The sequence below is a fragment of the Drosophila navojoa genome, chromosome 3, assembly GCF_054131105.1.
Source record: "Drosophila navojoa isolate 15081-1374.11 chromosome 3, UAZ_NAV_1.0, whole genome shotgun sequence".
In the NCBI taxonomy this organism is placed as follows: Eukaryota; Metazoa; Arthropoda; class Insecta; order Diptera; family Drosophilidae; genus Drosophila; species Drosophila navojoa.
In genome coordinates, this window is record NC_142891.1 from 11910348 (window position 1) to 11931814 (window position 21467).

Sequence of the window (21467 nt, forward strand, 5' to 3'; positions counted from 1 at the left end):
AAGAACTTAAATGCTTGCCTAAAGCTAAACGCATAACAAAGGAAATCATTAAAAAGATGAAATAGAGAACAGTGTCTATAATTACGGCATGCGGTGTAGTCAAAATGCAATCGTATATACCCTTTTAGTGGGAGAGAAGAGAGAGAGAGAGAGAGAGAGAAAGAGAAAGAAAACATGGCTGGATGGTGTGTGGCAGGTTCAATCAACTTGCGGCTCTCTTGCAGGCTCCAATGGCCTTGTCTGCCGTCGAGACGGCCAAAATGCTCATTAACTTGGCTAAGCGGCTTGACGCACCCCACAGATGATCTAATCGCCAAACACTTAACACTCAATTGAGCGACAACAACAACAACAGACAACAACAAACGACTTTTATAGTGAAATGTGAGCGTGGATGATAAATCACAAAAAAAATAAAGGCAAGCTGCAACAGCGCTAATTTCCAATGCAAGCGTTTGGTGTGGGCCTGCTAATTCCCCGGATCGAAAGCGTACTACAGAACTGAATCATCTGCTTTATAATTGCTATACTAAAAATCATAAAAAAATATATACATATGTATACAACAGTTGTGCAAATATGTAAGTCTTTGCAATTATTTTTCTAATCGAGAAAAAGGTTTATCAAAGTCGAAAACAAGTGCGTATACAGATTTGTGTAATACTTAAATATATAGTGGATATACTCGCAATATCTGTATATAGGGTTTAACGATGTTTTATAAACTTTAGTCAGTTGTACTAAAGTTTCTAATAGCTGAGTTTGGAACAAATATTATGAAGAACAATTAAGAGCGTTCTAGTCAACAGTGCTAGGCTAATACATGTCTTTAAGCATCATAAATATTATAAATCTATTTGGGGGGAAATAAATAGTCTTAGATATGTAGATTGTAGTATATTTGTTATTTGCTAAGAAATATAAGCCTAAGAAAAGCCTAAATGGTAATAAAAATAAATTTACTTTACTTAAACGTAAATAATACGCAAATCTGAACTCACTTATTTAGCGTTATAGACTGAGGTATAACGTAAAAAATATTCCAAATAACGCAAACGTTATGTGTTTTGTTCTTCTTCTTTCGTTGACTCGTAGCGATAATCCACATAGAATGATTCCAAGGAATGCATGCAGTAGAGCGAAGCTTAGGGGGAAGTAGGAGTGCGCTTATGGAACGAGCGAGATGGACTAAACGATGAACAGAGAGTATGTGTGTGTGTGACAGAGAGGGGGAGAGTGCGCGCACGATACGTAGCTTGTGGTTACTTTTTAGCTTTTTTTTTAACTTCTTTTATAGCACATTTTCTTTTCTTTCATTTGAATCTTGCTTTATGGCTATTGTGTATTATTGAAAAAAAACCTTTTTAATGCCTAGGCAAGCACTTCTTCTTGTTGAACACTTGCAGCCACTTCTATTATTTTTATTATTATTTATTACTTTTTTTGCGAAGCCGTTGTCCGCAACGAACGCGCATTATATGTATATAAAAACAAATATAAAATGTACTGGACGGATTGTTGTTGTCGTTGCTGCTGCTGCTGTTGTTGTTGTTGTTGTTGCCAGCTAGCGCGATCCGCTTGGTAACTGGCGTTGCTGACGACGTTTCAGAAGTGACTGAAAAGCGCCCGAGCAGCAGCAAGCGCAGCGAAGCTGCAAACGTGTCTTAAACGGCTCAAAAGGTAAGCAGGTAGGGAGAGAGAACGAGAGAGAGCGCGCACTAGCGAGCGCGCAAACTGGCCGAGAGAGAGAGAGAGAGAGAGCGCGCACGATCGTACTCACAAAGTAAAAGCTAAAGAATATAAAGTAAACTGGTTATGCTGCTCGGACCGGCACAATTCTATTTGATTAACTTGGACCTGTCTGGCAGCCTACCAAGGAACCAACAGGCTCCTCAAGCTTCCCCAGCAAGGTTAATAACATCGACAGACAGCAGCAGCAGCGGCAGCGGCAACAGCAGCGACAAAAAAATGCAGACGCAACTGCAACTGTGCATACAAATTGTTTATGAAATGTGAGACGAACGAAAGCAATGCTAGAATGGACAGACTATAAATATTTAGTAATAAAGCTGGCTGCTGGCTGCTGGAGTTGTCTGGGCTCCCCAGGGCGTGCTATTGTTTGTTCCCAATACCTTAACCAGTTCTGACTTTTTTTTTTGGCATTTTGCAATGCAGCTGTTATGCAAAATGCAGCAGTGCTGCCCAGCGCGATAAAAGTGGGTGGCATAAATGACGAAAAACTGGAAAGCAAACGCAAGTGGGCGAATCTAGTCTAACAGGAGGGATAGGGGAAGAGGAAGGAGCAATAGCAACCAAATTCCTGTTAGACGACCATATTGACCGCATTATTTGACGTCTGCACAATGAGCGTAGCATATTAAGCTAACGACAACTGGAAAGGCTGGTTATAAATAGTTACCTCAACTAAGCCAAGGCATTGCGGCTAATTGGCCAAACGATGGCCATGGACGCATACAACAGGTATGCGTCGGGCCATTTGTGGCAGGCGGTAGTGGCAATAAGAAAATACAAAAAAAAAAAAACATAGTTGTGGAAAGTCAACTTGCACGGCCTGGAAAAAAAACGTAATTATAGTAAATATTTTATGCTTTATCAATGTTAGCTCAAATATACAAATCTTCCCCTCTAATTGCGTTACAGCTCTTTTGCGAATAGTTTGTTATTTTTAAATCAAAATAAAAGTGTACAACTGGAATGAATTATGTATATTAGACTATTTTCTTTTTTAAATGCACGGCCAAAGCATCATAAAACGCGCTTAAACTACACATAGATACGGCCACACTGACTGTGGAAACAGCTGTTGCTTGTTCAGCGTTGCCATCTGCTGCACAAAAGAAAAAATACTGTTTGGGTAATCACGCTAAAAAATGACACACAAAAAGCACTAATTTTTTGTTGGTTTTTTGTTATTAACACAAAAACTAAATAAAAAATAAATAAAAACACTGTAGGCCCGGAGAAAAATGCCTTGCTGGTACTATGACAAAAAGGAACTACGCGAGACACCTTCAATTCTGGATGGCGTTACATACGAGACGGAGCGTCGCTATCGCAAAGAGGGCGCACGCTTCATCATGGAATGCGGCACCAAAATGGGCCTCGGCCACAATACAATGGCCACCGGTGTCGTCTACTTCCATCGCTTCTACATGTTCCACTCCTTCAAGAGCTTTCCCCGCTATGTCACCGCCTGCTGTTGTCTCTTCCTCGCCGGCAAGGTGGAGGAGACGCCCAAGAAGTGTCGCGACATCATCAAAACCGCTCGCGGCATCCTCAACGACAACTATTTCTATTCGTTCGGCGACGATCCCAAGGAGGAGGTAATGACGCTGGAGCGGATATTGCTGCAAACAATTAAATTCGATCTGCAAGTGGAGCATCCATACACCTTTCTGCTCAAGTATGCCAAATGCTTCAAGGGCGATCAGCCGAAGTTGCAGAAAATGGTGCAAATGGCATGGAATTTCGTCAACGATTCGCTCAGCACTGTTGTCTGCCTGCAGTGGGAGCCGGAGATCATAGCCGTAGCGCTCATCCATTTAGCCAGCAAACTGAGCAAATTCACGGTGCTCGATTGGCTGGGCAGACAGCCGCATCATCAGCGCTGGTGGGACATGTTCGTGTCCAATGTGACGATGGAGATACTGGAGGACATTTGCCATCAGGTGCTCGATCTGTATCAGTCGACGCAGAAGGAGGGACAGGAACCCAACAGCCCGCCACAAAAGCCGCCCAGTCGGGCCGACAGTCCAACAACAACAACAGGTGCAACCGCCGCCGCCGCATCATCGGCAGGAGCAGCCGGAGCAATAAATGCGAACTGCCCACTGCAGCCGGCAACAGCCCCGCCCTCCGCCGGCAATGGTGGAATGATGGGCGAACTCAACAATATACAAACCATCAAATCGCTGGCCAATGCGGTGCCCGTGGCCGTCGTCTCCATTCCGCCGCCATCTAGCGACGGCCTGCCGCTGCCCACGCCAGCTGTGGGCGTGGCCGCACCACTGCCACCACCACCTAGCAATCTGAACAGCAATGCTGCCAATTATCACATGTATCACGCACCACCGCCGCCGCCACCACCTGTGGTGCCGATGCCGGCGTATGCGGCCAATGCCTGGACACAGCAGCCGCCGCCGCCGACGCACTACAGCACGGCGGCGCCGCCACCGCCGATGCCGCCCAACATGGGACCAGGACCGCCCGGTGGTGGTCCGCCTGGCTATTACAATGCTGGCCGTCAGCCACAACAACAACAACGCTATCAATGAACTTTGGTCAACTTTTTTTGTAGTAAAGGAAAAATCAGAAGCAACAGTACGTGGATATATAATAATATTAATAAAGCGTAATTTTATTAAAACAAAAAACATTATTCGCATTACCTTCACTTTTGCGGGGGGTACTGTGGACGGGGTGGTCCAAGTGGAGTCTGGGGAGCTGTTGCTACATTATGAATTGTAATGGTATATGTGCGTATGAGTATATGTGTGCGTGTGTGTATGAGTATGGGTGTGTGTGTGATGTTTACACGATTGCAGCTAAACGTGATAAATTGTAATCAAACGTTGATTCTGTATGTGTGTCACGTTTATACGTGCGCAACTAAATCGTGATACAGATTTAAGATTTAAAAAAAAAAAAGAAAATTAGCTGTGTGGGTATTCGATGTTTATACGATTAAAATCAATTTATAAATCACGTCCAGTGCAGCGTATAAACTTTGTGTGTGTGTGTGTGTTTGTATGTATGTATGTGCGTATGCTTTACTTGACTACTTACAGTATATTTTGTAATTTGTATATAAGCTAAGCTATATATACGCTACACATTTATTATGTTATATATATAAATAAATATATATGTATATATACTTTAGATTATGATATACGCTAGTGGGCGTGACATGTACACACACACATATGTATATACATAAACATATATAGTTATATGGTATTGTTTTTTGTTTTATATATAAATATTGCAAATTGATTAACGATTACTGTGATTAACGTTATAACACATACATAAAGACGCGTCTAACTTTTGTTCTTAATTATTTCGATTTTTTGCTAGCAACTCACCAGACAGCCCACTTTCGCCCCGCCCCTGAACAGCTGCAATTTTTGTAAATATTGCTAACGTTTATGCGTGGCTGCCAATAAAACATTGACAACAGGGAGCATTGGCTAACAAATGCAATTTGAGTACATGAAAGACAGATCTGTGCCGGCAGCTAAACAGCTAACATGGCTTAAACTAATCAAACGGATGACATACTTCATTTGGATGTTAACTAAAATTAACTTAAATTCTATATATGAATTTCGTTTTTTTTTATGTATCGAGACTAGATGCAGTAATTCGAGAAACAAAATATAGTAGGCATAAAATATATAGGAAAACATAATGTAATTTTAACAACTAAATGAGTTAATAAGTTGGGCTTAAACATAGTGGATAAAGCTTAAACGAATACTGAACATGCGTGAATACATTTAAAATTTGAGTTGTATGTATGTATTTGTATGTCACCTGCTTAAATATTATGAACAATATTTCAAACCGGCACAGATCTAATATAAACTTTACAGAATCTCAATTTTGAAAAAAGGAAATGAATAAAATGCAACCACGCATAAACATTTAATGTAGCTGTGTGTAGGTGTGTGTGTGTGTGAATGTGTGTGCTTTGGGCGGGCTTTAACATTTGCGCGTCAATGTTAATTCACCACAAGCATAATATTGTGGTATCATTAGAAACTCGGGCAGCGCTTGCCGCATGGATGAGATTGAAGTTGAAGCCGCTGCCGATGCGGATGTGGTTGCTGCCGGCTGTTGTTCTTGCTGCGCTTGCCGCACAATGTGTCCGATTTTGCCTGCAAGCAAAGTAATTCATTTAAATGTACATAAATGCAATTGTTTCTGTTATGGCACACTCTACCCAGCACATTGGCCCGATGAAAGCGTGCATCCAATTGCCGCAGCACAAAGAGATCTCGATGACGTTGCCAGGCGGCCAATATGTCCGTCACCTTAACGGCCACCAGAGGGGCATGGCCAGCGTTAGTCTGTGGCCACGAACATTTCATTAAAATACATATATAGTCTACAGTTTGGATGCCTCACACACACTTACCCGCTTGAATTGCACGCTGAGCTGCTGTTGCTGCGGCTGCTGCTGCACAATGAGCTCGATCAGCTTTTTGAGCTTGCGATGATTGCATTGCTGTTTGGAGACATGCAACAGCAGCTGCTTCAGATTGCCGCGAGCGGGCGGCGAGAACGCTGCCTGCCGCTCGAAGTAGGCATGCAACAGAGATGCGTTGTAGGAAATGTGAAGTTTGTCCAGCGCCTGCACCAGATGCTCCTCACTCAGATGCGCCGTGGACAGGCGCGCCACCAGCGGTTCAGTCGAAAAGCTTTGCTTGAGCAGCTGCTAGAGTTGGAGAGTTCATGGAAAGAGAGAGAGTGAAATTTGGAGCATGATTTCCAACTCTTGAAATATGATATCATTTTGATAATCCATTTAACTCACCTGCCTGCCGCCAAAATTATTATCACACGAAATAAACCTTTGGTTGTATAGACCCATGTCGCCGGCCGTATGGTGCCAGCTGAAGAGGCCGCCAAACTCATCCAAATAGCCCGGCGAGCCGCTGCGACAGCGCGTCTGTTCGGCCCGTGTGTAGAGCGAGAGGCTGCTGCCACGCCCACCGACACGTCTTCGACACTTGGCACAGCTGCTCAGGTCGAGCGCTTTGCCAATCGTATTGGCCAGAAACTCCTTCTCTAGACAGTCGAGGCACGTCTCCTCGCCGCTGCCCAAATCAAATTTAGTCGAATTGCTGTTGGCCATGGCAGCGCTGGCAGCGACCACAGCTGCCGCCGCCACCAGCATGGGAGCCACATCATCCTGCTGCTGTTGCTGTTGCTGCAGCTGCAACTGGAGCTGATGCTGATGGTGCTGTTGCTGCGACACGGCACGAAAATCGGTGCAGCTGAAGCAGCGTTCATCGTAGCTGGGCTGTGAACGACGCGACTTTGACGAGGAAGCGCTACTCTTAGAGGCGGACACTAGGGACGAGGAGTTGGAGAGCGTGCTCAGGCGCTTGGGCTTGGCGCCCGTCAGTTTCGAGTTGCAGGTCTCTTCGGCCGCATGAGTCGGTTCGCTGGGCACGCTGGTGCTGCGATTGAAGCTGCTGTAGGCGAGTGTGCTGGGCAGCGAGTGGGCCAGTGCATTGACTTCCGCTGTGGTCGCATCCACAAAATCCTGCTCATCGTCCTTGGTGCCGCAGAGCAGCTCATCGGCATCCACATCCGAGCCAGCGTCAGCATCGTTCTTAATCTGATCCAAGTTCAGGCTAATGCGTGCGAATTTCTTACTCAAACGCTGCAGTGCTTCCTGTGGTGCTGGCAGTGCCAACTCTTCAATCGGCGAGCTATAGAGTTGCCTTGGCTGAGTGGGCGTGGCCATGTGCCGGCCGCTCTGTAGCTGACTGTAATCGCGTTGCATGAGCAGCAGATTCGCATGGCCTGCTGCTGCCGCTGCTGCCTCCTGTGCACTGGCCACAAACTCCAGCTCCGACGAGGGATCTGGCTCAAAGTCCATTTCAAGGAAGTCCGTTTCATCATCACGCACCAGTCCAAAATCCAAATTACGTCCACCACGTCCAGTGCTGGCGTCGAGCGCTGCCATATCGAAATCAGCGGCATCACCGCGATACGCATAGACACAGTCATCCGAATTGAGCGATATCTCTTCGGCCTCCACATCGTCATCTTCGTCATCGTCATCGAGCAATATGAGATCGTCGGCATAATAATTGTCACTGGCATAGCTCAGATTCTCCGTGGAGTTATTCATGGAGGTGCGACTGGAGCTGAGGCCGCCAATTGCCGCATCGGTGGGCGAGAGTGCGGAGGCAGCAGCAGCAGCAGCCGCCACAGCTGCGGCTGCCAAATCGCAATTCAACGCTGGCAGCTGAATCAGACTGTAGGCAGCGCCAATGCTGATGCCATTAAGCTGCAGTGAAAATCCCAATTAATACAAAAATAACAAGACAATGGCAACGCCAACAATAGAGAAAATTATAATACAAACGAAGAAAAAAATCAACAACAACACTTGCCTTATCACTGGGGCCTAGGCCTGCGCCAGCTGCAGCGCAGTCGCCGTCATCGTCGTCCGCTGCAGCGCCGTCGCATCCTTCCCCTCCGCCTTCGTCTTCAATGTGTGCGACACAAGTGGGCGTCACAGCAACAGCGCCTATCATTGTTGTTGTTGCTGCTGTTGGTATTGGCATTGTTGTTGCTATTGTTGTTGTTGCTACTGCTGTCGTCGCTGCTGCTGCTGCTGCTGCTGCTGTTGTTGTTGCTGTGGCAGCTGCTGCTGTTGTCTGTTTCTGTTTCGCCTTTGCCATAGTCCTTTGTAGTTGCGCCTGCTCATCGCCATCGAGGCTGTTGTAATTGTGTGTTAAGTTACATGCCACAAGATTGTTATTGTTATTTAGATTCAATCGCCACAAGCCATCGTGTTTCAATTTATTTATTTCAATTTTATCTTTGCCAAAACCAAAACGATAATCGTTATCGCTCATGTCTAACTTGCCTACACCTAAGAGATGGGAGTTCATGAAAAATACACATTAACCCATGTACTCGTTACCAATTACAAATTAAATATCGCTAAAGATGTCACTCACGATATATTTAGTTTTTAATTAACTGTTAAGACAAACATAATAACAAAATTAACAATTTAAGTAACTTCAAAACAATTTAAGCAAACATTTTTTAAAAGATATTTTTTTTTTAAATTACGCCTGTTGCTCGGCCAAACACTTCCACGCTGAATAGATAATATATGTTAAAATGTGAAATGTTATAACACTCTCCAAAAATTAAATTACCGATATATGCAAGTAGAATTGCCGCCATGATTTGAGAGGAATTCGAAAAGCAATGAACGAAACGGACAATTATTATTGATAATATAATTCTCTGTGCGTTCATTTGGATCATTTTTGAATCTCCACTTGCCCAATAGCTCTTTATTCTTTTTCGGAGTCACTCCCTAAAAAAAAGACATAAGTTATAATACTTGCCATATGGAATGAAAACTTAAAAAAAAAAAATACATAAACTTCAAAATCTTTTGGTGCATTATCAACACACTCGCTCGGAGTCATCTCTTTGGGAATATGGGTCAAACTTATTTGCTCCACATAGATAGTTTTGGCTAAATGTAGTGTAATCGCTGCCTGACTGCCCCGAAAACCGAAACACGATCCTGGCATTAAGCTTGGCCTCAGCATATTGATGGGCGGATTTGTACTGAATTCCAACCCAAGCAACATCATAAGCAAGTTGCTATCTGCAATTGGTTTTGCTAGGGCAGAAATTATACGAGCTCCCAGCTCCTCCGAAGCATAATTGATGCGAAGTGGAGCCATTTTTTGTTTGTTCGCCTCGGCTGCATTTTCCACTGACTCCTTACATGCGGATTGCTCAATTCTCTTTTTAATACTGTATACATCGTCCATTAAGCTACTAATCTTGCGTTTTACCACTGTTTCCACACAGTCATTCAATTCGGTCGATTCGCATGATATTGATCCCTTTAAATCCATAGTTGGGTCACAAGTTCCCGATTCTGATGGACAGCTGTCTAATTTCATTGTCGAGCAATCCACTTTGAGCGCTTGCTGTCCGATAAAGTACATAATAAATAGATATTAGCGAACATTTCAACAGCTATCATTTAATATATTTACGGATATACAGTTGACGTCCTCTTGCAACCGCGCAAGTCCTATAATACTTTTTCTATTATTCCACATTAAGTGATAGAAAAAGAGGACGAGCAGTAAAAACGTGAAAATGTATGTACAACAGATGCGTTTATTGCATGCTCGGCTGTATGATGTATCCATAATTACATATCAATAGCTTTTTTATTTTTGTTTAAAAAATAGATTTCCAAATATAACGTATAAATGAAAACATACTCGAACTAGCAGTTACATTTGAAAGCTAATAGCATTCATCGTCAAACAGATCGATATATCAAATAAGGTGTTCATCGATATATCGGTATTAAGTGCGACATCGCTAGCACAAAAGCAGTCAAACATTCGCGGAGTGTACACAAAAAAGGAAAGGCTTTCTTTTTCAGCCAGCTGCAGCAGTTGCACGCACAACAACAAACGCTGGGGCTGCAAAGAAACGAAACGAATTTGTCAAAACACTTTAACGAAGGAGAATACAAAATTTGAAACATTTAACTGTCATAACTACAACTGAAATACAAATATTATAGAAAATTTGGCGCGTATGTGTGAATAAAAAGTGCAATAGAAAAGAGAATAAAAATTGATTTTTAACCAGTGTCAAGTGCCAACAACAACAGTGACAACAGCGAGAACAACAAAAACAGCAACAAAATGGTGCAAAAATTCCAATCGCCTGTGCGCGTCTACAAATATCCCTTTGAGCTCGTTATGAAGGTGTGTATCTTATTTGCAGTAGGCGTGGTAGATTTACCGCCCACGCCACGTAACTTTGTGTGTGTGTGTGTGTGTGTGTGTATGGGTGTGCATGCGCTTAACGCGTGTCAGACTTAAATCATTTTTATAAAAAAACGCAAAATAAAAGTTAAGAATCAACAATTAAGTGCAGCTGTCTGTTTTTTTCACTAAATGCAGGAAAACATTCCCCCATCATTTTTCATCCAGCTGCTTCGCTCCTTCCGCCTGCACTTACCTTATTTTCTTTTAGCTGTCAAATGCCGTCGCGCATCGCATGCAGCAGCAGATAAATAAAATTAACCTTGGCGCTCTCTCGCCTTATTCTCTCTTTCGTGCGCTAGCTACTCTCTGTCCCTCTGTTCACTTCTCTCTCTGTCGCACACTCAATTGAATAATACGCGTATGTAATTTCATGAATGGAACACCTCACTTTCATCGTTTCATTCCAACTAGTATGGGAAGGGGCAGAATGAAGACGGTCGGTCAGCTGCCCAGTTCGTGTTTTGCATTCCAGATCCGCCTCACACTGAGACGGGCAGGAAATAAGCGATTATGGGCACATTGTATACAATCTACAACAATCAACTAAATGAGACATATAACACTCGCAACAACAATATCAAAAAAAAAAGACAAAAAACAATAACAAAATGAACAGTTATGTGTGAATCTTTGGCATGCCGAATATTAAATACACTTTGCCCCATTTACGATGTAGATATCAAACAATGTCTAGAAAAAGTGTCTTTCATTTGCAATTCGTATAGAGCACAAACATGTTCGATTGTAGTTTACAGCAAGTTTGACCCACTAGTTGACTTTTTGAATGCAAGCTTTTGAATCTTATTTTATTTATCGAAATTGCCGACATATATTATGATATTTTGTTATATACATATGCTAAAAGTTCTGAGCAGAATGATGGTCAAAAATACAATATAATTTCATAGTTTGTAATGAAAAACGTACATATATAGACTACTTTCTGAAAATGTGTATTAATACCCTCAATCAATGCCGGAAAATTAAATATGGCAAAATTGATAACAACGAACTGATAAACATTTTTTTTTTATATTTATTTATTTAATCTAAGTATGCTATCTAGTTATGATATGGAAACTAATATATTTTTTCCATTATCCTACCTGGTCGGAGAATTATAATATCAAAATTTAAATAATATTTCATATTTAGTCGAAGCAATTAGAATTATAAACTGATTTTAAAAATCAATCTCAAATTATATTTATACATATGTTAGGGTATTAAATATTTGGTCACTTTTTTTCATAGTTGTCTTTTCATACAAATTGTCAGAGTATTTGTGAACAAATTTGTAATTAACTGCAAGTTTGTAAATAAAACCTGGAACAGATAGCTCCATTATGATTGATCATTCCGCGAGCTCTATCGCCTCTACTAACTATTGACCCCTCCATATCTCTCGCGATAAGCACTTTGATGCTATCTATTTGGCGACGCGCCAATGTGGCCACAAATTTAATTAAATTTCGCATAAATTTATTATGCCAACAAATGTCGCATTCATTTATCAGCGAATTTCATTTATTATCAATTTGAATTGAAGTAGTTTGCATTTGTTGATGTTATGGGTGCAAAAACTGCTGAATGCGGAGACGAGACAGCGAGACGCAGTCAAAGGCCAAACAGTTAAAGTCATTGACTTGGAAAAAAAAAAATGAACGAAAGAAAAAGCTCTGTTTCTCTTCTCTCCCCCTCTCACTCTGTCTTTCCCCACCCTCAGTAAGTCGGACTAATTGGCTTAACAGTAAAAATAATCGCTTTATAGTACTAGACAGCATATCAGCCTTCAGTCACGTTTTCGACTCATCGCTGTCTATTTGGACTACAGACCCGCACTATCTAGAGAGTGTGTCTATAAAATGGTAAAGCTTGGCATTCAAATTTTATTAATAAAGTTGGATTAAAACGGAAAAAATATACGGAATATTGAATAGGAATGATAAGGAGCGATAATAGCGGAAATTAAGCTAATTTCAGATTTTAATAGCAATAGTTAAACAAAATATGTGCCTTACGAAAGATCTTAAAATAATTATATATTTATTTAGATTTTTTTAGAGAAGGAATTGTTTAAATATAATGAAAAGTTGAAAATCTAAGCAAATATTAAAATAAATATTACAAAATATGTAGTAAATAGTTATTACTTCATTTATTACTTCATTTATTTTTATAGTTATTACTTCATTTATTGGAAAAAATACAAACTGTTTAAATTAAAACACTTTTAATAAATATTATAGTTTGAATTATACGCACATTTAAATAAAATTCACTTTATCATCAACTAATGAGTTTTTTGGGTATTTTAGTTTGTAAACCTTTTTTTATTCGTCTGATTGCATTGCTAATGATTAATTAATTAATTGATGCATTTATTTAAAGTACACCATTATACACTTCATTATAAGAAGCCTTAGTGCTCTACAAAAATTAATCATCTAATTGAATTGCAAATTAAAAGAGTGCAAATATATAATTGAAGCACCTGCTAACATATGTCCTAAATTTGCTAGACATACATACCACCATTAAGAAGACCTGTCCTAAATGTCATCTATTTTTATGCACGCCCACTAAACGAAATGGGAATTGTGAGCTAAGTATACCCTGTAATATTGAGCATGCAATTCGAAGGGCATTCTAGTGTTATGTAGGCTTGTGTAATGGGTGGAAGGTAGATAGAATAATGAAAATGGTATAAACAAGAAAATAAGAATTTGTACTTAGCTTTTATTTAATATAATATTCATATTTGATAAACAATAAAAGCTAAGGATTGGACATTTAAAAATTCATATATACATATATATCTCATAAAATACAATTGCATATTTCTTTTGTTTCTTCGATAACCCATCTGATTATCGACTTCATATTGATTGAACTGTTTTTGCTACAAATATGTGTTTCTTCCTCCAATCATATTGCAAACTAGATTTAATATGTATGTATAATTATTTGTATAAAATATTTATTCATTTTTGAAATCAATATAAATTGCAATATCGGGGTACTTGCTAGTCGACTACTCTCCACACTTACTTGTATACTTTTTTGCTATTACGGGGGCGTAGCTCTTGGTATCTCCCTCCACACCACAATATTACTGGATATCCCGTAGTCAGACATTATCGACTCTCTTATTTGCTTTGTATATAATGTACTTTTTCTTTAATATTTGTATAACTGCCACTGTCGGTATCTCCTAGTCGTACACTCCCGACACTCTAAAATGTATTCCATCTAATATGCTCGCTTTATTGAGGCCGCAGGGTATCAATGCAATAAGTATTGCCATCAATTCCCATTCTCATCTGCGTAAAAAGCCATCAACGTGACAGTTCGATGTGTTATTACGCATACGTCACATGAGCCAACTGTGAATTTTGCACTCGCTGTCGATTGGATTGGCTTGGATATTTGATGGGGCTGTGTTGGGGGGAAAAGTGTCAAAATAAATTGGATAATATAACAAAACTGTTTAATGGGCAATTAGCATTTCATATGACTCGGGAGCAACTGTGCAAGCAGCACTTACACTTGTTGTCTAGAAATCTGCCCCAAGCAGTCGACTGTGCACTCAAATATGTTTGTTTGGGTGCGATTTAATTTGGTTTTGCTATTTAAATTTTTATGTATTTTACAGTTCAGGTCATGTGCCAATTCGCACGCTCCGAGCGAGTAAATTATTAAACGCTCAACAGGGCGATATATTGGGTTTAGCTCGACAACAAGTTGTCTTCCCTTTCAGTTTTTCTCAGGCGGCCCGAGGCAGTCAGGCTCAGCCACGTGCTGCCACGTGCCAGGCACCGTCGACGACGCGTCGTGTCGTCTTTGCGCCTTGAACTTTTCAAATATTTATGCAGCAAGCCTTTCTCACAGTAATTATCCTTTGGCGTGCGAGCCCCTCAAACACTTTATGACTTTAAAGGGCGTTCGCTCCCATTGTCCTTGCGAGCTCAATCTAAAACGTTGTGAGATTTTAAAAATGTAAAACTAATTTCGTATTGCGTTCCTACACATCATAAATAATAAACGAATTATAGATTTTTCTATATACTGTATATATATGTATTATAAAAAATCTGGTAAATTGCTGTCCCTGTCTTGATTTGGAAGTAATTTGTTTTATTTGTTTATGTACGCCGCTTCGGGCAAGATAATGGGCCTCACGTTTCACGAAATTCGTTTAATTTGAATCTATTGAATGCTTTCTGTTCTGCCTTTTAAGTTCTTCGCATAGTTCGAATTCTTTAAAATCGGCCAATTTAGCTATACAACAAATGTACATAAATTTGAAAATATTTCTTTTCGGCTCATGATTTTTAAAAATGTTTTAACATTTTGTATACTATTTTTTGTTTACTATTTAAAAATTCTCTAAAATTAATTTAAATGTATGAAAAAAACACACGAATGTTCTTCTATCTACAACTTAGCTTTTTGTTTTCAATAGCCTAATCGTATACCTAACACAAATAAGCAAAAATAGAACATATTTATAAAGAGAAGATGTTTTATAATAAATATTATTATTATGGCAAAATATAATTTAGAAGATGAAAGTAAAATAGTTTTAATAGTCTACATTGCACTTACACTATTTGAACTTATTATTTATGTTATAGAAGGCTAATTCACTTTTAGATTAAGGAACTAATTTCTGTGAGCTGTACATTTCTTGCTTTATTTGCATATTCCCTTTATCAAAACTATATATTCAGATATATCTTATAAATAGAGTAGAGTTGATAACTATGAACTACGTATGTATGTTTATTAGATAAGATTATTTATTTATTTATGTGAAGATATATCATATCGATATGTTTACAGAGTATAAATATCTTAAGTGCATTACACTCTCATATCAAATGCATTTCCTGCCTACGATAGCCAAGACGAACTTCCATACTGTCTGTGTAACTATCGAGTTATAAACGATGAATGTAGTTTTCATATATACCGCTTTGACTTATATAATTCTTAAGAGGCGCCTAAGAGCAAAAACTTCAATCTTAAGCAAAAATAATCCTTAGTGACGAGATAGTTATGGAATGGAAATGCGAACTATTGATGAGTTTTTACATGGATTTACTTACCCATGATCAATATGTTTTAAAGGTTTTTATAGGGTCCAGATAATTTAAAATATAAACTTTTTGATTGCTTTTTTATTAGATAAATAAATATTATGAAAAAGTAAATAAGCTTAAAAAATAACAGGCAATTATAAAAAATGTCTAGTATTATGCAAACAATATTTCGAAAATGACCCAAATTAGGAATATTATATGGAAATTTTCGTCGACTACCCACCCCAACATGAAACATTAAACTTATCTATGAAGAAACACAACAGCTTTCTACCGCAACAAAAACTAATGATTCGAACTCTATAAATATTGAATTGCTTCCCTTTGACACGCCCAAAGTATAGATTTTGGGAGTGTCACGCCCTCAATGAACGTAGTTTCTGGGCATAGTTATCTTTCTGCCCTCTCACAAAGTGAAAAGAAGTATATGGGCTTTGAGCATTCGTCCGCTTCGTACGCTTGAAATTAAAGTAATTTGCATCTGTGTAAGGTAAAGGCAAATGGAACTTGAAATACATATTCATTGCTAGCCTAGACATCAAGTTTTAAGTGGCGTCGCGAAACAGGAAATAATACTTAAGACACATTTGAAGCTTGCAACTGACTGTTACGTCAGTCTGTGCAAACATGTACTAAATTATTTTATATAAACGTATACAAATTTTAAGGTTTCTGACAGACATTGCACAATAATCAATAATTTCTTCTCTCTAAATAAAATTTATTAAGGTATTGCCCTAGAAATAAATTTAACTAAAGTGTTTGTAAAATAAATAATTAGAAATTTTTGTAATAACAAATTTATAAGCTGTATTAATTATATTATTACAAAAGTTTAAAAAAAAAAAAATATATATATATATATATATATATATATATATATATATATATATATATATATATATATATATATATATATATATATATATAAAGTAAAACCAATTACATTACGTATATAAAATAATGAAAATAAATTCTCTTTAAATATATGATCTAAGCTATAAGTTAAACAAAAAAAAAAAAAAAAAAAACTATAATTTCATAAAATACAAAAAAAGTAATTAAATATGAAAATTAAGCAATTAACAATGGTTCAAAATAGATAGAATAGCTATAAATATTTTTAAGATTTCATAGTCAATAAAAAAAAATAATAATAATTAAATAAATAAAAAATTCAGCAAAATGTATAAATTAAAAATTTTGAATCGAAAAATCTATAAAAGATATCAATAAGCTTTAAAATCATAAAATATAATATATAAATAAATAAAAATAAATAAAATAAATATATAAATATAATAAAAAAAAATATTAATAATATAATAATATAAATAACTAAAAAATTGAAATATAATTTAAAATATTAAAAATTAAATTAAAACTTAAGCTATATACATAAATACAAATATATTTCGAGTACCACATATCTAAACCCAAATTTTATAAAATTAATGTCATATTAAAGCAACAACTCTGCTTGCTTTGCACCCATAGAGCAGGGGTAAACAAAACAGGCAGCTGTTTTATAATTTCCCAAAATGTATTGCCAATATTTGGCTTGTGCGATGTGAATATAAATATATATACTATATGATGTATACGCAAATATCGCAATATAATTATATGCATATGTATACAAATCTATATCAGTATTTTAGCTGTCTGTGGCCCTAGGCCAAGTTCATGTTCATTTGCATATTCGCAAATTGGCCACTGTTCAAGGGCAAAAGATTCTTTTTTGTTTTTGTTGGCAAGACGACAATAAATGGCAAAACTCTTATATGTATTTCATTCACATTTTTCACAATTTCTCATTATGTAGGCCTACGAGCGTCGCTTTCCCACATGCCCCCAAATGCCCATTGTGCTGGACTGTGAAATCATTAAGGACGAGTGCCTGGAGAATGGGGCCAAGCGGAACACCAGTCGCCGCTGCAAGCTGGCCGTCGATGCGCCGTACATCTTCAAGAAACTGATTGGCGTGGACTTTGTGTTCTTTCTGCAGCACAATTATCTGGACATGACAAATCGCACGCTCAGCATCGAGGCGGTCAATGAGAGCTTCTCGTCGCGCATTGAGATCTTTGAGCGTTGCCGCTACTATGCCCATCCCGATAACAGCGAATGGACGTGCTTCGATCAGACGGCCACGCTGGACATTAAGAACTTCTTTGGTTTCGAGCACTCCATGGAGAAGATGGGCATGAAGCAGTATACGCAGACAACGCTGAAGGGCAAGGAGATCATTGAGTATTTCATTAATCAGCTGGAGCAGGAGGGCATTACGCATGTGGATCGTTGGGTGCCGCCACTGGATGCACCCAAATCGCCGACCGCTGATCAGCATCATGACATTTTGCTTGACGGTGATTTTATCGCACGCAATTTGGGCCAATTGTCGCCGATGCAGGAGTCCAAGCTGCTGGAGCTGAGAAAAATGCTCGATGGTGTCGATGATCTGGAGCGTATGCCCAGTTATCAGACCATCTTGCGTTTCTTGTCAGCACGCGACTGGCACGTTAGCCAGGCCTATGCCATGCTCTGTGATTCCTTGAAATGGCGTGCCGAGCATCGCATCGACGCTCTGCTGGAAGAGTATACCAAGCCGGCTGTGGTCATTGAACATTTTCCCGGCGGCTGGCATCATCACGACAAGGACGGACGACCCATTTACATATTACGTCTGGGTCACATGGATGTCAAGGGCTTGCTCAAGTCTTTGGGCATGGAGGGTCTGCTTCGCTTGGTCAGTTGGCTCAAACAAATGGTCCACATGATGTATGCTCATTCATTTACTGTTATCTTTCAGGCATTGCACATCTGTGAGGAGGGCATACAGAAGATTAATGAATCGGCCGAGCGCTTGGATAAGCCCGTGCTCAACTGGTCGCTGCTTGTCGATTTGGAGGGCCTGTCTATGCGTCATCTGTGGCGTCCCGGCATCAAGGCCCTGCTCTACATCACTGAGACCGTCGAGCGCAATTATCCGGAGACAATGGGACGTGTTCTGGTGGTGCGTGCGCCGCGCGTCTTTCCCATCGCCTGGACAATTGTTAGCGCTTTCATAGGTGGGTTGGGGATGACGTTGATGCAAAGCGAATATTTCCTTATTTGAAAATCTTTTCGATGTCTAATAGATGAGCATACACGCTCCAAGTTCTTGTTCTATGGCCCTGACTGTGAGCACATGAAGGACGGCCTCGCTCAATATATTGATGAGGAAATCGTGCCCGATTTCCTAGGCGGTCCCTGCAAGGTAAATCTCTAAAAATTTCCCAATTAAAATTATTTTTTTAAATTGTGTGTAAAGCAACATAAACTTAAAATGATTAACAATTATTTTTGTATATATATATTTCTCTCCATATATATATATATATATATATATAAATATTTACAAAATATAATCTATGATTTTTGTTTTTGTTGTAACATTTTGTTTAACCAAAATTTCCTTTCCCCGTTTCGACGCTAAATAGACGCATTTAACGCATGTGGAACAAGTCAATAGAAAGTATATAACGCATTGTTATTTAGCTGATTGCGATTGTGTAAGCCGCTTCTCTAACTCTCCTAAAAGCCAAGTCACATATTATTATAGTTTGTCTCTGTGCTAGTCAAGTGAATTCCGTCCACAATTGTTTCACTGTCCGAACCATGTCAAGTCCAAAGAGTATTATTATTTTATTCTGTTCATGTAGTCCTTCACACACACACACACTTACACACAGTGACACCATTTCGTACCTTGAAAAACAAGTGATACGAAGAAAACAAAAGCATGACGCACACATGTTGTTTAATTAATTGTCTTATTCTCTTTTTGCACACACTAGACCATGATACACGAGGGCGGCCTTGTGCCCAAGACACTGTACAAGATGAACTCGCTGGAGGATCATGATGACGAGACGCCTGTTGCATCGCGTGCCGCCTCTGCCTGCATTGCGGAGCCTCCCAGTGAGAGTAAACGCCTGTCGGCTGCCCATCAGCACGATCACAAGAATCTCTATAAGACTGTGGAGCTTAAGCCGGGCTTCACTCACGAACTGCTCATTCGCAACACTGATCCGAAGAGCGTGCTCACCTGGGACTTTGATGTGATGCGCAATGATTTGCACTTTACGCTCTATCGCGTCACCGAAGAGCTGCCCGATAAGCATGGTACGCAAATTAGTTAGAGAAACTTCAACGGCCAAACTAATCAAATTCCTTGCTCTTCTCGCAGATTCGGCTGTTTCATACTTTGATCTGCAGGACTTTGTGGAGGGCGTCAACTACTTTAAGGAGGAGCCGACTCTCATCTGCCGGCACAAGGAGAGTGTGCAAGGCTCCCATGTGATGCATCACAATGATAGCTATCTGATGCACTGGTTCAGTCCGTCGGGTGCTCAGCTGAATGTATTCTATGAAGTGCTCAGCTCGGTCAACTACAAGGGCTCGATGACCAGCCTGCAGTCGGCCTTCTCATCGAACTCATCGGCGACCAGCTCCTGTCAGAGTCGATGATATGAACCCAACGGGCAGGCAACAACATCGTCGCCCGGCGCCCGAGGCGCACATGAGGAGCAGGCAGAAATGGATTTGCTGTCGGGCACTCTGATGGAGAAGAGCCTCAATTTATTCGATACGCCCGATATATTTTTTTAAAGGCCTGCGAAAATTATTTGCAATCTCGTTTAGTTTAAATTCTAGCAAAATGTTTAGTTTGAGATTTAAATTGTAATTTATATTTTTCAGTGTGGCACAATTTTTGATTGTTGCTAATAATTTGATTGAATTATGTGTTTAGTAGTATTATGTCGATCAATCAATTATTATATTTATATACGTATATATACATATATATATTTTCAGTAATGTTAAGCGAAAAATGAAATTTGTGAATCATGACTTTTATATAGATTTAGACGGTTGTATCAGAGAAATTCAAATATCACACAATGTTCACATTTTTTCACAGTTGACAGCGTCAATTAGTCCATTTTAGCAACAATATTGTAGCAGCTTATACAACGTACATATATAACTAAAGAAACAAAAACGATAAACGTAATAATTGTAGTGCAGCTGATTTTTTTTATGGCTTTTTATAAGAATATTAATGCAAAATAACGAAATATTGCCCGAGACTTTGACGCTAGAACGAAAAATAATGAGATTAACAGATATCTAATCAATGACTACATGTTACCTAATTAGTTTAATTCGGAATCTAAAATGCAAAATACAAAAAAAAGAAACTAAAACCAATTTTTAACCTCTTGCAATGAGTTGAAAAAATGTTTTAAATTGAAAACACTCATCATTAGTACAATATCATTCAAATTCCGTTTAAAATACGAAATTTATGCTGCAAAATAAAAAATAAATAAAAAGAATTGAAAATTAGCATTAGAAACTTAAAGATAAGCGCATGAAATAATGATAATCAATAATAAATTAATATTATATTTAGAATTTTAATTAAATAGCCAAGCAAATGCCGTGCATGTTACCTAATTGTGTAAGTTGAAATAAAAATGCAAATACATATGTATGCCAATCAAAATTCAAATAATTATGTTTTAATTGAAAGCAAAATTAATATTCCTTTATATATTCAAATTTGAAAAAGTCTCGCGCCAATCGCTGTTGCGTAGAATACAGTGTGACCATATTAAACTTGTTCTACACAACACTGGTGCACCGCACAGCTGTTGTTTAAAAGCCTTATTTTTAGTCCAAATTTAATCTAATAGACACCACAATATACACAAAATCG

General features: G+C 38.9%; 5 protein-coding genes across 6 annotated transcripts in view; 2 read left to right on the forward strand and 3 right to left on the reverse strand.

Annotated features, from left to right (window-relative positions):
- Positions 1-1604, reverse strand: part of LOC108658740 (uncharacterized) — a 68751-nt gene extending 67147 nt beyond the window's left edge. The window contains exon 1 of the mRNA XM_089256801.1: positions 1002-1604. The gene's annotated coding sequence lies outside the window, so the exon portion shown is untranslated. The remainder of the gene's footprint in view (positions 1-1001) is intronic.
- A 1249-nt stretch (positions 1605-2853) lies between these two features.
- CycK (cyclin K) lies at positions 2854-4394 on the forward strand. The gene has a single exon (XM_018111471.3). It carries the CDS (start codon positions 2988-2990, stop codon positions 4293-4295), a length of 1308 nt encoding a protein of 435 aa, XP_017966960.2. The 5' UTR covers positions 2854-2987; the 3' UTR covers positions 4296-4394.
- Positions 4395-4980: 586 nt separating this feature from the next.
- On the reverse strand, positions 4981-8654 carry LOC115562879 (uncharacterized). Of its 2 annotated transcripts, none has more exons than XM_030385059.2 (5): positions 8157-8654; positions 6563-8050; positions 6164-6460; positions 5969-6095; positions 4981-5903 (listed from the first exon to the last, which is right to left on the reverse strand). In XM_030385059.2, the coding sequence occupies exons 1-5, from the start codon at positions 8622-8624 to the stop codon at positions 5728-5730; spliced, it is 2556 nt and encodes an 851-aa protein (XP_030240919.2). In that variant the 5' UTR covers positions 8625-8654; the 3' UTR covers positions 4981-5727. The 2 variants fall into 2 exon arrangements, with proteins under 2 accessions (XP_030240919.2, XP_089114848.1); XM_089258722.1 differs by having other exon boundaries at positions 6164-6463.
- Positions 8655-8723: 69 nt separating this feature from the next.
- Positions 8724-10030, reverse strand: spag4 (sperm-associated antigen 4). Its single transcript, XM_030385051.2, has 4 exons — positions 9801-10030; positions 9165-9731; positions 8937-9100; positions 8724-8875 (listed from the first exon to the last, which is right to left on the reverse strand). Exons 1-4 carry the CDS (start codon positions 9957-9959, stop codon positions 8839-8841), a joined length of 927 nt encoding a protein of 308 aa, XP_030240911.1. The 5' UTR covers positions 9960-10030; the 3' UTR covers positions 8724-8838.
- Positions 10031-10157: 127 nt separating this feature from the next.
- retm (real-time) lies at positions 10158-21263 on the forward strand. Its single transcript, XM_030385048.2, has 6 exons — positions 10158-10532; positions 17526-18449; positions 18513-18771; positions 18841-18959; positions 19540-19867; positions 19932-21263. Exons 1-6 carry the CDS (start codon positions 10470-10472, stop codon positions 20210-20212), a joined length of 1974 nt encoding a protein of 657 aa, XP_030240908.1. The 5' UTR covers positions 10158-10469; the 3' UTR covers positions 20213-21263.
- Positions 21264-21467: the final 204 nt, after the last annotated feature.

What these genes read in the sequence shown, in the direction of transcription:
- CycK (XM_018111471.3), top strand. Translation starts at nt 2,988, where the DNA reads ATGCCTTGCTGGTACTATGACAAAAAGGAACTACGCGAGACACCTTCA.
- retm (XM_030385048.2), top strand. Translation starts at nt 10,470, where the DNA reads ATGGTGCAAAAATTCCAATCGCCTGTGCGCGTCTACAAATATCCCTTT. An exon ending in CCTTTGAGCTCGTTATGAAG is followed by an intron (nt 10,533 to 17,525) that starts GTGTGTATCTTA and finishes CTCATTATGTAG; the next exon opens with GCCTACGAGCGTCGCTTTCC. An exon ending in TCCTAGGCGGTCCCTGCAAG is followed by an intron (nt 18,960 to 19,539) that starts GTAAATCTCTAA and finishes TGCACACACTAG; the next exon opens with ACCATGATACACGAGGGCGG.
- LOC115562879 (XM_089258722.1), bottom strand. Translation starts at nt 8,624, where the DNA reads ATGAGCGATAACGATTATCGTTTTGGTTTTGGCAAAGATAAAATTGAA. An exon ending in GCCTAGGCCCCAGTGATAAG is followed by an intron (nt 8,051 to 8,156) that starts GCAAGTGTTGTT and finishes TTTTCACTGCAG; the next exon opens with CTTAATGGCATCAGCATTGG. An exon ending in TCATCGGGCCAATGTGCTGG is followed by an intron (nt 5,904 to 5,968) that starts GTAGAGTGTGCC and finishes CTTTGCTTGCAG; the next exon opens with GCAAAATCGGACACATTGTG.
- spag4 (XM_030385051.2), bottom strand. Translation starts at nt 9,959, where the DNA reads ATGGATACATCATACAGCCGAGCATGCAATAAACGCATCTGTTGTACA. An exon ending in AGGACGTCAACTGTATATCC is followed by an intron (nt 9,732 to 9,800) that starts GTAAATATATTA and finishes TTTATCGGACAG; the next exon opens with CAAGCGCTCAAAGTGGATTG. An exon ending in CAAAAGATTTTGAAGTTTAT is followed by an intron (nt 9,101 to 9,164) that starts GTATTTTTTTTT and finishes TCTTTTTTTTAG; the next exon opens with GGAGTGACTCCGAAAAAGAA.